Source organism: Solea solea, chromosome 1 (assembly GCF_958295425.1).
Source record: "Solea solea chromosome 1, fSolSol10.1, whole genome shotgun sequence".
Lineage (NCBI taxonomy): Eukaryota > Metazoa > Chordata > Actinopteri > Pleuronectiformes > Soleidae > Solea > Solea solea.
Window position 1 is genome coordinate 36838445 of NC_081134.1, and position 14461 is coordinate 36852905.

Consider the following 14461-nt stretch of genomic DNA (forward strand, 5'->3'; position numbering starts at 1 on the left):
ACATTTTCATTCAGATGATTGGGGCTGCACCAAGCTGTCTTTGTGTGAAAACATAAAGGGGCAACAAGGTCAATGTAGCACTTCAGTCGTTCTAGATATAAATCCACATTTGAACACAAAAATATAAAAAGTGCATTCATAACAATGTCATTAGTAATATCCACTTTATTTTCCATTTCCAAATAACTCACAAAAAATGAATTGAAATGTAAGCTTCACCTCTTGCATTCACAAACAGATAGGCTACATTAGTGGTTATGCTCAAAATAAGTAAACATGAAGGAAACATATAACTGATGGCAAACATACAACCATCCAATCAAAGACATAGATATCTATTCAGATTTTTTTTTTTTATTTCAAGGGTTTTTATACAAAAGGCAAAACAAATCATTTGAATAGCCCAGTAGGACAATTTTTGCTCATAGCTTTCACACAAACATCTGTTTTAGTGTCCAGTTGAAAATATTCAGGCCATCATGTTTATTTAAGTATTCGTGAAAACAAAAGAAAAGAGAATGGGGATGAATTACATTTGCTAAAGGGGAAGCACTGAAACAAGAAAAGCAATAAACCAATGCTGGAGCACTATGCTCAAGCACTATGGTGGTCACTTAAACTGTAGTAGCTTCTGCAGTCACCGACACTGTAGTCACACAGCACTTACAGTAATGGACGTAAGCTAAATGAAAATACGTCATAACAGGCTGTGGTTCTTACATCATGTGCGTTTTTTCTTCTTTTTTTGTGCCTGCCACTTTGAATCGTTGCAATGACTGCAGTTTAACCCTTAGATTAAAATATTTCAAGCTTAACTATTTCAAAATGCATTCTAATGCCATTGCTTTGTCTCACAATCAGTCACATTCAGCCTCACTCTCCTCTCCTTTAAACTTCATCAACTATGTGCTTTTCAGGACATGGAAATTCCAGAGACATTCTTGAGCATCACTGCCCTTTTGTACAATAAACACATTGAAATGTCTTATAAAAACAAAGCCTGTAAACAAAACTTAAGCATTCATATTAGAGAAAAGTGTCATGCTGTTTGGACCATGTTAGACTTTTATCTTGTGGTCAGATCAGGTAAAATAATTTAAGTAGTGCTAATAGTAAACCCAGTCCTGAGCTGTTTTCAGACACATAAAATGTCTGGAAAAATGGCTCACTTACCCTTCAATATTTTCCAGAAATATGACTGGAGGGGGTAACAGGAAAAGTTCTGTAAAACGTCTGGTGTTTTCACACACAGCCCATTTGAACAATTTCAGGAAACTGTTGGGACTTCAGTGCCTGTTTGAAAGCAGCTCCTCTTTTGTCCAACAACAATTGTTTTTGCATAGACTCTAGTGTTGGGCATCCTACTGATTGCCGAAGTTCATTAAAGTAAATGCTGTTTGCTATTGTAAATACACGCACAAACTCTCTTATTTACTCTTATATCAACAAGAGGGGGAATTTTGGATGGTTGTTTAACTGAAATAAAAACTTAAACTTAAAACAAGTTGATTTTTAAATAAGTCACAAGTTATGTGGTAGAAACAATAAAATGGTTCAGTCATAAAAGGAAATGGTGAGAATAGAGGGGGCAGATTTCATGGCGTCTTCAATTAATCTGCTAATCATGCACTGCATTCTCATTTTGCCAGTTGTTACGCTGCTTTAAGCTACGTGAGCAAGACCAAACGGACATTAGGTATTTCGCTAAGAAGTCACTACAGCAGTGAAACACGGGGGGGGGGGGGGGGGGATGTAACAAAGGTAAACAAAAGTAGAATTACCACTGAACTCTGCACATCATTGAGGGATCACAGGACAAGGATGTGGGGATTATTCATATTCACAACAGACAGAGAAGCAACAGTGACACGCGCTGTACATGAAATTACTAAAGCAATCCCTCGTAACTTTGCATTTCTTCCCCTGTCCATTTGCCTACAATCCCTGCTCCACTCATGACACACCTTTGCCTAAATAGAAACAGCTGTCGCACTCCAACACTGCAGTGCTTGCTTCTGAAGTACTCCATACCAAGTTGTCATTCACTTCAATAGAAAAGTGGGCACTTGTTTGAAATAGCTAGCATATTTCTTTGGTGATAGAGAGAACCTTTTGGGCAGGACAGGTTCCACTTTTTACCACTTCTTTTAAGCCTTTGTTACTTAAATTTAAACAATAATTTATCACCACTTCAGCCCAAACGTTCAGAAAAACACAGAAACTAAAGTCTGAGTGAGGACACTGGCAAAAATAAATATTTTACTGCCTGGAAGAAATGTATTTATCCTTTTATATTATTATAATTATTATTATTATTTGAGATGTCTTAAATAGGGCATGTGAAGGATGTAGTGTATTGGAATCACCTTTTATCAGAGCACCAAGGATTCCAAAGGAAGGCTATGAAAGCAAAGTGAGGTAAAACTTCTGAAATGTTACAATTGAAAAAAAAGAAGAAAAAAAACATTTTCAAGTGTTGTAAAAATCCCGAACAGATTCAAGAGTCATGATCAATGTTGCTTGTGCATTTGACTAAGAAAGGTGACTGGAAAAGGAGAAAAAAAAAAAAAAAAAACATTAGTGTACTTGTTTTAAACTGGATGTATGAAAGAGGAGGAGTAAAGAGGGGGCTGTGGAGATAAAAATAAGTGTTGGCAACCACAGCACATAATTCAATAGAGGTGTAAAAATGATATATAGATGACATCAAATTTCCTCTGTGGCTTAGGTTATGCAATGATATTCTGACAAAATGCTTCCAATATTTACCAGTGCAATGTACTTTTTCTTGGTGGCACTTGATGAATTTGGGGTTGACACTACACTGACGGGTGTTCACTTACATTTCCTACCAAAGACTAACGTGGACAAAATAAACAAAGTGGGAGTTTCCAGTTCTATTTTACACCCTTTAAAATCTTGGCTCTGTCACTTTATAATTCCTTATTTCCTTTTAAACTCACACTGCACAGTAGTCTTGAATATATTATACACATTAAACTTTACAATGAAAGGTTGTGTAACATTTCAGGGCTTAGCCTCTTGTCAAGCTCAGGCCTAAATTAAAAACACCATCCATTCATTACACTCTGTTACGTGGTCAGAGTAAGAGAGAGAGAGAGAACATAATTATTTGGAGTGTCAGCACATAAAAAGTTAGAGCTATAAATGGTGTATGAAGTGCCACCTTACTACTTCCTGACACACGGTCAGATGTCCTGTTAGCCAGGAACAGAAAGTCATGGTCAGGTTTGAGCACAAAATAAATGTAAAAGTCTGAGAAATGTATATGTACACAAGCAGCCGTCCTGCTCTCTCTCACCACTATAAAATACAGCATCGCTCTCTAATTCTCTTGGCCAAACTTTTACTTTTCTTCTTCCCGTTCTTCTCTTTGCTGTCCTCCATTTTCCTTGCCCGGATTTCTCTCATCAGATCGAAGAACACCTGTTGTTAAAAAAAAAAACAACAACAAAAAAAGCTTATTCACTTTATTCCTGGAGGCGTGACTGGAGTAATTATTATGGGTGAAACTTCCAGAGCAGAAGCAGCAGTAAACTAGTTCTTTCCAGTGGCAAAACACGGAGGCGGCGGCAGCTACGTGGCTGCACGATCGCACTGTCCCTGCAACACATGCGCAAACTTTAAATACATTTAAATAAAAACAGTAAGATTGTGTGTCACCTCCTTTCACAAAGTTTGACTTGTCTCATTGCTGATACTGATACACCACAGTGACTTTAAGATTGTTCAGAGCTCCACTGTATGTAGCAATGGAGTAAATTTTTCACGTTCATGATTGTTTAGGAAATGCAGACACTGTTGCATTGCAATGTTCTAAAGTGATAGTTACACACAGTAAAGCAGTCTAGCAGTGTTGAAGTAACTCTGAAAGAGTCTTTATATTTTACTCTTAGTGTTATGTCAACATTAAATGAGTTGAATGTAACCCTAACCCCCTCAAGGTGTAACAGGTGATTTTCCCACATCCCAATTTGTTGTTCTCAATTACACAATCGCTCTCTTTCAACAATCAGACCAACCTTGTCGACATTGGCACGGGTTTTAGCGGAAGTCTCCACATAGCACACGCCCCACTGCTCGGCGCGTGCCTTCGCCTCGTCCGCGCTAACCTGCCGTCGGTCGTCCAAGTCGGACTTGTTGCCAACCAAGAGAAAGGGAACATTCTCATCCTCCTTCACTCGCAGGATCTGCTCTCTGGAGAACAGGAAATGCCATTCAGACATGAATTATGTAAACACACAGGCTACTACTGTCTTACTGCATTAATGTCTATCACAGACCCAAAAGGCTCAGAAATGTCAAACAATATTTTTTAAAGCACTTACGTAGAAGAAAAAAAACATATCTAAAAATACACATCGTATGAGAATTTCAGAAGATTTATATAGACGTATGCTACAGCACCTGAAGTCGACTGTTGCTGCGAATGATTCCAGTTCTGTGATGGAAAATACACAAAGGAAACCTTCGCCGCTGCGGAAGTAGTTATCCCGGATGGCTGCGTAGTCCTCTTGTCCAGCTGTGTCAAGGATGTCAATCTGTACCTCCTCACCGTCCAGCACTACTTTCTTCCTGTAACTGTCTGCTTTGGTCGGTTCATAGTCTTCAACAAACTAGAAAGGTGGGGGAATAAGGGATTCATTATACAAACAAGTGAACCTTTTCACCTCAAAAATGTTACTCGACAGCTGGGGTATAAATACTCACCTCATCATACATGAACTGCAGAGTGAGGGCTGATTTGCCCACTCCTCCACTGCCCACCATAATCACTTTGTGGAGGGCAAGAGAGTTCTGCCCCTTTGGCTTAGCAGCTGCCATGGCTCTGTGTACAGAGAGATTCGAGCGTAGCAGGGAGGAAGTTCAAGGTGGAGGGTAGGATTGTGAAATGAAGAGGGGAAAAAACAGTCTGGATGGCAGCGACAACAAAGGGCTGAATGATAATACCTGTGGGGACACAAATGGAAAAGAGAGAAAATAATCACGAGATGTTTCATCATTACTGCTGGGGCATTAGATTTCTCTCCTGCAGTTAGATTGCATTGTCATCACTGTGACTCAAAGCTATAAATCCCACTACAATAAAATGTCCGAGAAATGGCCATTACACTGCAACTGTAGAGCAGAAATGTATTCTCTGTACATACGGCAAAGACAGGATAATGTGCAGTTCAATGGCCATAGAAACATTTTTTAAACTGCTTTATTATCAGTATTTTCCATTTTTATTCTTCCAGCAGCTAAAAAAAATCATGTTCCTTTAAGTACTGCCAGTGAGCACTGTTTCTCTCATTTACCTTATGATAGCATTACAGGTACTCAAAGGTGACTCACTTTAAATGTGAAACATCTTCATTAATGTGAAATTTGATGTGGAAAAAGTGTCAGTTAGCCACAAAGTTGCATTCAAGATAAAGGAAAACTCCATTTCAGAAACATGTTGGACACACTAGTTGTCTGACCACAACAAAAAACTTCAAGTAGCTACAAGAAAACGTATAACATGAATCTAAAACAGTTAAGCACATGTGAGAAACTACCAATTCCACTAAGCCAAAGGAAGCCTGTGAAAGCCATTCAGCAATGAAATAAAATGGCTCCTAAAAGCTCCTTGGTAGCAACTGGCAGTATTTTCCAAATTTTGACATAATAATAATCAGACATACGCCACATCAATTTAGTAAATGGTTCCCCATTATGGACTGTCCAAGATGACCATAGGAATTCTAAGATGACAAGACATGTATGCTATAATATCCTTTACTATCAAAGGACAACACAAACATGTGGAATCAGGGGTAAATATTGGAATGCAGCCAATAAGTCATTATACAAATACCATTAAAAAGCTGCTGACAGGTCAGGTGAATGCTGCTAGTAACATGTTTACCACTATGATAATGATGGTCAACAATGTTATGGTTACAAATATTAAGGTTAGGATAATAGGTCCAGATATTTTATACTTTTCTATAATATGTTACTTTTCCTTAGCATTTGCTAAGAGAAACTACAATAATCGCGTGTGTAACAATCAATATAAAATGGCAATGGGCTGTAAAATTAGACAATACACTTACAACCTCACTCATTTAACATTTGCATTGTCAAAAGATTGTGTTCATACAATAGGCCTCAACTTTTTATCTGTATATATGAAACACGACAACAGGTAGGTAGTCACGGAAAGATTAACCAGTCATGAAATGAAAACAAGAATACACAATACTATCTGGAATTTTATAGAATCTATATTAGAAATTAAGCAGTGATGGATGTGGCTATCAATGCCGACATAGATCGAATACTTGTAATGCATGTGATCGTATGAAATCGATTTATTTCAATTAAAAAAAGTATATTTATTGACTTGTATCGTAACTCAACGAAATAAAAACGCATCGAATTGTCCTGTTAAGGCAGATGTGCACGCATCTACTCATCATTCAAGCAAAAGTGTCAATTATTAAGTACCACAATACTCTCAACTATCACCTTTTTAGCAAGTTAGCCGCTGACATGTCAGGTTGACGACAGTGGACGAACGGGGCTAATGTGCTACGTAACCAACTGAGCAGGTGAACCTTACCGTCACCTAATTAACCGTCTGAAGGGAAGTTCAAAATGGATGCAACGTCTCCAGTGACACATATGAGACATAAAAGTAATGTCGAAGCGATGCTTTCAAACTCAGCAGCTCTCTTCGTTAGCGTGTTTGGGTTAGCTTAGAACACAGGCAAGACGCTAGCAAGCGATAACGAGCAGCTAATCACAACTAACCGATGCAATACGAAGAAAGGAACAAACGCGACCAGCAGCGGCTGTTATAGCACCCGTGTCTCGACAACATCACCTACCAGTCACTGTAACCGTGCTCACCCTTCGACACAGAGTTTGACGACTTTTGGAGGCAAAATTTAAAAGACTTAGCGAGCTATTTGTTAGCTCATGGCTAGATTATTAGCTAACTCCAGAGGCTCGGCTGATAGCTGGTAGCTGATAGCAGCAGCAGACTGACTCCCCGCACGTCCTGTGGGTTTGGCTCCGTCTGACAACGCCCGCCCGCATGGGAGAACCACACAGCACTCACTTTTGTTTTTTATTTGAATGCAGTATTAACTCCATGAGAAATAAAATTTGTCGACAAACGCGCATTGTTTCACCCAACTCAATCCCAAAAACGACATACAGATTATAAGGAAAATAATTAATTAATTAGCTAATTCTCATTTAAGTGTTGGTACTTTTGTTTAGGTGGAGATCCTCTGTGAAGTCACAACATACCAGGTAATGTTGTTTAAAGCATTAAACTAATAAATATGACAGTTCAATATTTTATTGTGAAAAGGCTTTCCCTTCCACATACAGTAAAGCAATCCCATACTGAAGAAATGACTGGAAGACTGTCAGAGTGTGAAAACTGGTATCATGTTTTCTCTCCTTTTAGATATGAAAGAAAAGTCAATAATATCTAACCTGCGTCTGAAGTTTGCAGAAAGGAGCTGGAATGACACTTTTCAGCTGGTCCGCAGATGCATGGTGAGACACAGTTAAGCCTTTTCACAACCCCTGGTCTCCTTCTAATGCTTCGTATAAATCACCTTGAATCATTGGTTTGGTTTCCCCCTCAGTGATGACTAAATCTGTGTGGAGAAGAGTGATAATCACATTTATTAGATTTGGCTCTTTGATGGCTTCTCTAATATGATGATGTGCTGTGAATCAGGAACTGGTGAGGTGGTGAGACATTGGGAATGAGCTCATCTATCCTGGAACACACAAGTCATTGTTGGATGAGCAGGCTGTGCAGTGACGGTTGTCACATCTTTACTTTGTTTCGCCCCTTTATCAACTGCATGGCATGTGCAGGAATAAACAAAAACAAAGTTGTTTGAATGTTTATCTTGACTTCTTGCCACCTGTTTAGCATTCTCTACTGGTGTCTTTCATTTGCATTGTAATTGATAAAGGTATAAAGGTCCTAACATTGAATGAGTCACATATTCCAATTTTACACTTATCCAGAAATCTCCAGAGTCATCTAATGTGCATGAGTTGTTCTAGCTCCTCGTGAGTTGAGGCCCCTGAGGAGAGGAAGGGTTAGTTTTCTTTGGATTTGTCATGGGTGGAGCAGCAGTGCAGATAATACTGATGGATTAATATGAAGTGGAGCTTGGCAGCGGTCACTCTCTGGAGTCTGGTAAAGAAACTTGATTGCTCACTGGACTGATGTGACATGTAGTACAAAAGAAAGAGTTTATTCATACAGTGTCTTGCCAGGGTTGGTACTAAAACACCAAGAAGTATTAGGTTTCTCTCAATAACAAGTGTAATGATTTGGCACGGTGTAAATAAAACTGAATACTCTTGTAAGACCAGTCTCAACTGTAAACGTAATTACTGACAGCAGTGCATGTTGTATTTGGACAGGCTAGTTTACACAAAGATCACAAGCCTCCTTCATTTAGACCCATCCCAAAGTGCAAAGCATCCAAATGTCAACATATCTCTCTCTGCTCTGGTGTCGTGCAGTTTGTGTGATACATGACGGGATGGGACCAAAGGCTGTTTACACAAGAATAACACTGCCACACAACTGGTCTATTGTTGTTGCTTTTTTCTTTTCTTCCCTTTGTCCCCTAATAGGAAAAATCCAGAGATGAATCCAGACCCTGTGCGCCACTGGTTAGATCCCTGGAAAGACTCCAAGAGGAGTTTAATGGTAAATAATCAGTACAGTGATGACTCTGTCTTTTAATACACCTATTTTACTTAACCTTTGAATAGCGCCGTCTCTGTGTTTTCAGTGTCGTCTTTGAATATCACAAAGTCTCGCCTGGAGATGATCGCCAAACAACAGGGGTAAAGATTAGACTTTGATTGTGACATGTAATGCTTGTGATGTTTGACTTCCAGATGTAGCTCTACACGTCATGTTCACTTTTGAACAAACTAAATGAGCTATAGAGTCATTCTCTGACGCCCATTATCTACCCTATTCCTGTTTTCTTCTCAGAATGGGTTTTCATGTCACTGAGGCCACGTGTTACCTCACAGCCGACCTGTTCTACCTGGAGGTGGTGTTGGAACAGTGTGGTCGGGTGGAGGAAGTAAAGGTGGCTCCACAAGTAGGACCTCCCGTTGTAAGTGCTGCTTCTAAATGAGCCATTCACAGCAACCGCATGTTACTCCCATGTCTGAAATTAAATTGTTTTGCAGTCCAGTGAGTCCCTCCTGCAGCTGCTGAGGTAAAATGCAGAGTTAATTTGACAGACAGTATTTAAATTTAAATTTAAAAGAACATTTCAGATCCAGATCCAGCTGACTGTGCTGCTGTTTGTTCTCACAGGGTGAAGAACTATACTGACTTCTCCAGGAAATTAGCAGGCCTCTTTGCCCAGTACAACATGCCTGGAGACAAGTACAGAAACATTTTTTTTTTTTGGCATCATTTTAATGGGTCTCATGTAGCCATTTGTTAACATAATGTTTCCCCCAGCAGTGACATCAAATTAAAACTTTTTACATCTCTACAACACCTCGGGAAAGACTTGCTGCAAATATCAGTTTTGCAAAGGTGAGCAGCGCCAATAACTAGTGCCTATAAACTACATAAGTAAGGATAATTGGTTTATTATTTCCTTCATTTTTTAACTTTTCTTTTGTGAGTTTAGGTTTTGATTTAGAGACATCACTTTTCTTTTCTTTCTATAGTGAGTATGATTATTCGTTTTATATTGGAATTTTTGCTTTCAGGGCACCAAATGACTGTGACTCCAAGATAGACCTGATTAACAGTGGAAGGACTGGGTGTGTAATTGAAGGAAAAGAAGGTACATGAACATTAATATCAGTTATTAACACCGATTTTAATTTCTTTCGTATTTTATATTGACCAAATTTTCCTCATCGTAGATTGCCCTCTGATCATCCAGTTCTATGTCACTCCAACTGAGTCCGATTCACGTAAGATGTCGAAACTCCTGTCAAATAAAGCAAACTTTGTGCTAAACTCGGATCATTTACTAATAAACCTGTTCTTTTTGCCTCAGAACGTTTGTTTTTGGGTGCATGAGTTCCTATAAGTATGTCAACTTCCATTAACTTTTATGTGTTTGAAGAAACAGCAGATTCAAAGCCAGTTATCCATGAAGCCCAGGTGACTGTCAGTGCCAGCGACGTGGCTCACAAGCTTCAGATGTCATCTCTGATCCCGCAGCCTCCACAGCTGGATCCTCATGGGTGACATGTTCCCGTTTAATCCCCTCAGTCATGACTGGATTACTGTTGGTTTTATATCCCACGGTGAACGTGAGCAGCTTTTCTGTTGGTGTTAATTTTTCTGTCCTGTGGCAGTTCTCCTGTGTTCCTGCTGTTAAATGAAGTGCCACATGAGACACAGCCAGCCTGCTTCCTCCTCAAACTGCAGCCGTTTGTACCAATGACGGCATCTTTTGTGAAGAAGCTGAGTCTGATTACAGGTGTGGAAACTTTACTTTCAAATCATGTTGTCTTATTTCTTACCAAGAATAAGTAGCAGCGTTCAATCACACGCTCTTCTTTTCCTGTGACATTTCATAGATGTGACTGTACCAGATGTTGACCTGCAGTGGGCGCCCTTACCCAGTCTCCTGGTGCGAGGTTCACAGAGTGCAAACAGCCACAGGGAGACATCAGATGAGCAGGATACTATTTATACAGTGGTATGTTTCACATGTTTTCACTCACTTGTGTTGCAATAATCGTAAAAGGTAATCAAGTACAGTTGTTGGCCACTTTATTTGGTTCACCTGCTCAACTGCTTTTTATAGCAAATATCTAATAAGTCAATCATGTGGCAGCAAATCAATGCTCTTAAGCTTGTAGACTTTGTAAAGACTGAGGTAAAACCTAATGAAGAATGCAGAAGAAAAGGGATTTCGAGGTTGTTGGTGTCAGATGCGCTACAGCAGCAGAAGACCACGCCCTATGCCACTCATTAAGTGTATGTAAACATGCGTTAGATGTGATAAATGGCATAAAATAACCCAATGTCTTTTTTCCTCTCCAGAAATTTCCTGATGTGAGTCACAGTTACATTCTCCCTCGAGCTGCATGGCAGGCATCTGCACAGATAGCGACTGTGATGAGCAGCGTTCCCTTCACCCATCCTGCTCATGTCCCGGCTATACTGGAGCTGCTGCGACATCAGTGTGTCATCAACACCCTGCTGAGGAGCTGTGTCACTGGAGCCACTCCAGGTATGAGGAGTTTGATGTTACAGAGCGACAAACGGTGCAGAGATGAGCAAACTGTCTATATTGAGTGTCACTGATGAATCGTCTTATCAGGCCCGGATTGTGACCTGCACTTTGAAGTCCTGCCAGAGACGGACACCAGCTTTTCTGTGACCTTCAACCCTCCTGACACTGACTCCCTCGCTGTTTGTGAGTATTTCCTGCGGAATATTTTTACTCGAGTTTCACAATTGTGTCAGGCCTCTTTACAAGTCTGAAATATATAACTTAATTACTAATTTTACCAACAAAATGTTATCTGCTTTAGCTTCTCAGACAGTTTAAATACGGTGTTACATACAGTAATACAGTGACACATCTGATTTGATGTATTTCTGTCCTCAGTGCTGGTGAACATATCCGATTCTCATCAGATCACCTGCAGCTTGTTTGGAGCAGGAACAGGTGATGCGACCACGGATCAGTACATCTCCACTGTCATTACGAGGTACGTGATCAATCATGACATAGTCTGTCCTAACTCTACAGCTTTAAGAGGATACATGCATACATGGAATCAGTCTCTCTTTATAGGGAGGTCAAAACTGCAGCAACAGAAGTGATGTGACAAGATTATATTAAAGGTCCAGTGTGTAACATTTATGAGGTTTTATTGGCAGATATTGAAAATGCTATCCATAAAAATGTGTAAAATTGGCTTCCGTAGCTTTAGAATAAGTAATTAAGGTAAGGGTCTTGCTTTACAGAGGCCACCATCTTGTGCCACCATGTTTCTACAGCAGCCTCAATGGACAAATGGAAGCTTATTCTGCTAACAAAAAAGAAATCCATAAAACAATGACAAAGAAGGAGGAAATGGCCACTGTAGTTCTCTAATGAGCTTGGAAAGGAAGCCTCCTCTGCAGTCACTCTGCACTCTCACCATTGGATGCCACTCATTCTTACCCACTGTACCTTAAAAATTAATGATGTCTGATTTCTCTGATGCTTTGTGTGAATGTTTGTGACTCAGGTGCATGTCTGTTCCTGTGACCTTGAGGACACTGTGCTCAAAGCTCAAGGAACTCGCCTCCACTCCACGTTCTCCGAGCCGCCTGGCCACCGCGGAGGCCGAAAATTACCACTCTGCTCCCTCAAGTGCCGCTGTGACGGACACCGACAGCACCGCGACAAAGTTGTCCCCGGGTGCAGCTGTGGCTGAGGACAGCTCCAGTGTTTCTGGCGCAGCCTGCTACGCCATGTCTGTCGCCGATTCTGAGCTTCTGACTTAAAGAAAAACAAGTCAGTCCTTAAACACTCACTACTTGGTTGGTGTATCGTCTCATTGGATGGGCAGCGATGCTTCACCGTGAACACTAACTTTAACTTCTTTGTGCTGAGCAAATATCTTAAAATGTGATTATACATATTTGTGTTTTTATGTTGCCATTTTCTTCACAAAACAAATAGGGATAAATAGAAAACAAGTCACGCAGGAGTTGAAGTTTTTTTTGGAGTGAAGATGCTCTGTAACTGCAGCACTTTCTTTGTTAGCGTTTCTTACTATGCATTCCACTGTGGCAGAGATTGCTGCCTGTTAAGGGTTGAGGTTTGGCTTTTGACCTCTCTCAGACAGCCAACATCCCAGTCCACTGAGGCCTCGTGAGACAATCAGACGTTTCTTAAAAGAAGACGATGCCTTCCCAGTAGCTCGTAATGATAAAGTAAAGATCAACACACTGCGTATTAAAATGACGAGTAGCTTTGTTGGATTCATAAATGATTCTGTCAACGTTTCTACGCACAGTGTTGTTTTGGGGTTTTTTTACGTTGGGAAAATAAAACTTAGCGCACTTAAGAAATGACATTTGGTGTGAACGTGTGTGTGTGTGTGTGTGTGCGAGCTAAATAGCTCTGTGGAATGGAAACGCCACGGTTACAAATCTCCTGATTACAACTGCTTATCCTGGGCGGCTGCCAAGACGGATACCGATATAGCACAAATATGACTAGTCTGTATACCGTCAAACGTTTGCCATCTGATGCAGAGGAGCCAAAAATGTGCCTCCACCGTGTTGAGGAACAAAAGTTATCCTTGGTCTTTTCGATGAGATCATATATTGTGTTAAACGTCCTGTAGGTCTGTGGACAAACCTGTAGAACAATGGGGCCTTTTGCCCGGCAGCCATTTTGACAGGGCACGACAGTATAGGAGAATCTGTAACACCTGTGCTTTTCCCTGCTAATAAACAAATTCCAAATGGCTGATGTGCAAAGGGCCCATTGGCTGTTTGAAAGCAGAAAGGAATTTAACATGTATTCAGAATATAAAATCCACTGTCAACAGCTGACAACTGCTTTTGTCCAGCGTTTGCTTGGAGATATCCAATGACCTGTTTGAGTGCTAATTATAGAAAAAGCCCAACATGTGTGGTTGAACTTTGTCTCTTCTGTCACTGGGCCTTAGGATCCTTAGAATTTATGAGAACACACTGTGTTCTCATAGAATATGAATTTGGCAAATGATACCTGCCGTGACGGACCAGTGTATATCTTCCTTATTTTCCCAACTATAAATAACTGTTTCAGGTCATTTCCATCTATGTTTTCACATGACCAATTTCCTCTATGTACTATTTTGCAACCTGAAAAGCTGTTTATGTATAAGACAATAACACCTTTGTTTCCACAACAGTGAGATAATTGTAACCTGGTTGCATTTCCTGAACTCCATTTAACTTCCTCCAGAAGGCACAGAGTACACAGTCTTTTCCTTGTTGCTGTTAAGACTCCAAATCCTTTAGCCGCCCCCCCCCCCAAAAAAATTGGATATTTTTTGCAACCTCACAAACTCTGACATAGGATTCCAAAATGGCTGCCGCTTACTTCAATAGTGCAAACACACTGCTTCTTTGACTGTTAATCGCACTTTTGTTTTATTTATTGCACAGGAAATCAGGCATTTTTTTATCCATGGACATGTTACTATGCTTTCTGTGTGCAAATTACCATGTAAAGCACAGGTCTTTATATATCTTCGATATTTAAAGATTTTTGCATCATAAATGTTTATATATATATATATATATATATATATATTTATTTTGAAATAGCGTCACACCTATCGTTATTGCAATACCATGATAATATATTGATATAATAATGAGCACATATCCCCCACCCCTATGGAACAGTTGGTTTCTTCCCCACATTGACCGGCC

At 40.0% G+C, this 14461-nt stretch overlaps 2 protein-coding genes across 7 annotated transcripts; one reads left to right on the forward strand and one right to left on the reverse strand.

The window, feature by feature from the left end:
• Nucleotides 1-150: 150 nt before the first annotated feature.
• Nucleotides 151-7666, reverse strand: ralaa (v-ral simian leukemia viral oncogene homolog Aa (ras related)). 3 transcript variants are annotated; one of them, XM_058646662.1, is made up of 5 exons: nucleotides 7501-7666; nucleotides 4732-4971; nucleotides 4429-4637; nucleotides 4044-4218; nucleotides 151-3447 (listed from the first exon to the last, which is right to left on the reverse strand). In XM_058646662.1, the coding sequence occupies exons 2-5, from the start codon at nucleotides 4843-4845 to the stop codon at nucleotides 3325-3327; spliced, it is 621 nt and encodes a 206-aa protein (XP_058502645.1). In that variant the 5' UTR covers nucleotides 4846-4971; nucleotides 7501-7666; the 3' UTR covers nucleotides 151-3324. The 3 variants fall into 3 exon arrangements, with proteins under 3 accessions (XP_058502645.1, XP_058502644.1, XP_058502646.1); XM_058646661.1 differs by lacking the exon at nucleotides 7501-7666 and adding an exon at nucleotides 6882-7018; XM_058646663.1 differs by lacking the exon at nucleotides 7501-7666 and adding an exon at nucleotides 6520-6543.
• On the forward strand, nucleotides 6533-13105 carry zgc:111976 (mediator of RNA polymerase II transcription subunit 1-like). 4 transcript variants are annotated; one of them, XM_058646632.1, is made up of 18 exons: nucleotides 6533-6602; nucleotides 7279-7311; nucleotides 7472-7563; nucleotides 8671-8746; nucleotides 8832-8886; nucleotides 9041-9167; nucleotides 9244-9272; nucleotides 9374-9445; nucleotides 9524-9601; nucleotides 9781-9857; nucleotides 9940-9990; nucleotides 10146-10266; nucleotides 10381-10505; nucleotides 10606-10727; nucleotides 11075-11264; nucleotides 11355-11450; nucleotides 11646-11748; nucleotides 12274-13105. In XM_058646632.1, exons 3-18 carry the CDS (start codon nucleotides 7474-7476, stop codon nucleotides 12530-12532), a joined length of 1671 nt encoding a protein of 556 aa, XP_058502615.1. In that variant the 5' UTR covers nucleotides 6533-6602; nucleotides 7279-7311; nucleotides 7472-7473; the 3' UTR covers nucleotides 12533-13105. The 4 variants fall into 4 exon arrangements, with proteins under 4 accessions (XP_058502615.1, XP_058502623.1, XP_058502639.1 ...); XM_058646640.1 differs by having other exon boundaries at nucleotides 6545-6688; XM_058646656.1 differs by lacking the exon at nucleotides 6533-6602 and having other exon boundaries at nucleotides 7155-7311; nucleotides 10152-10266.
• The last annotated feature ends 1356 nt before the right edge of the window (nucleotides 13106-14461 follow it).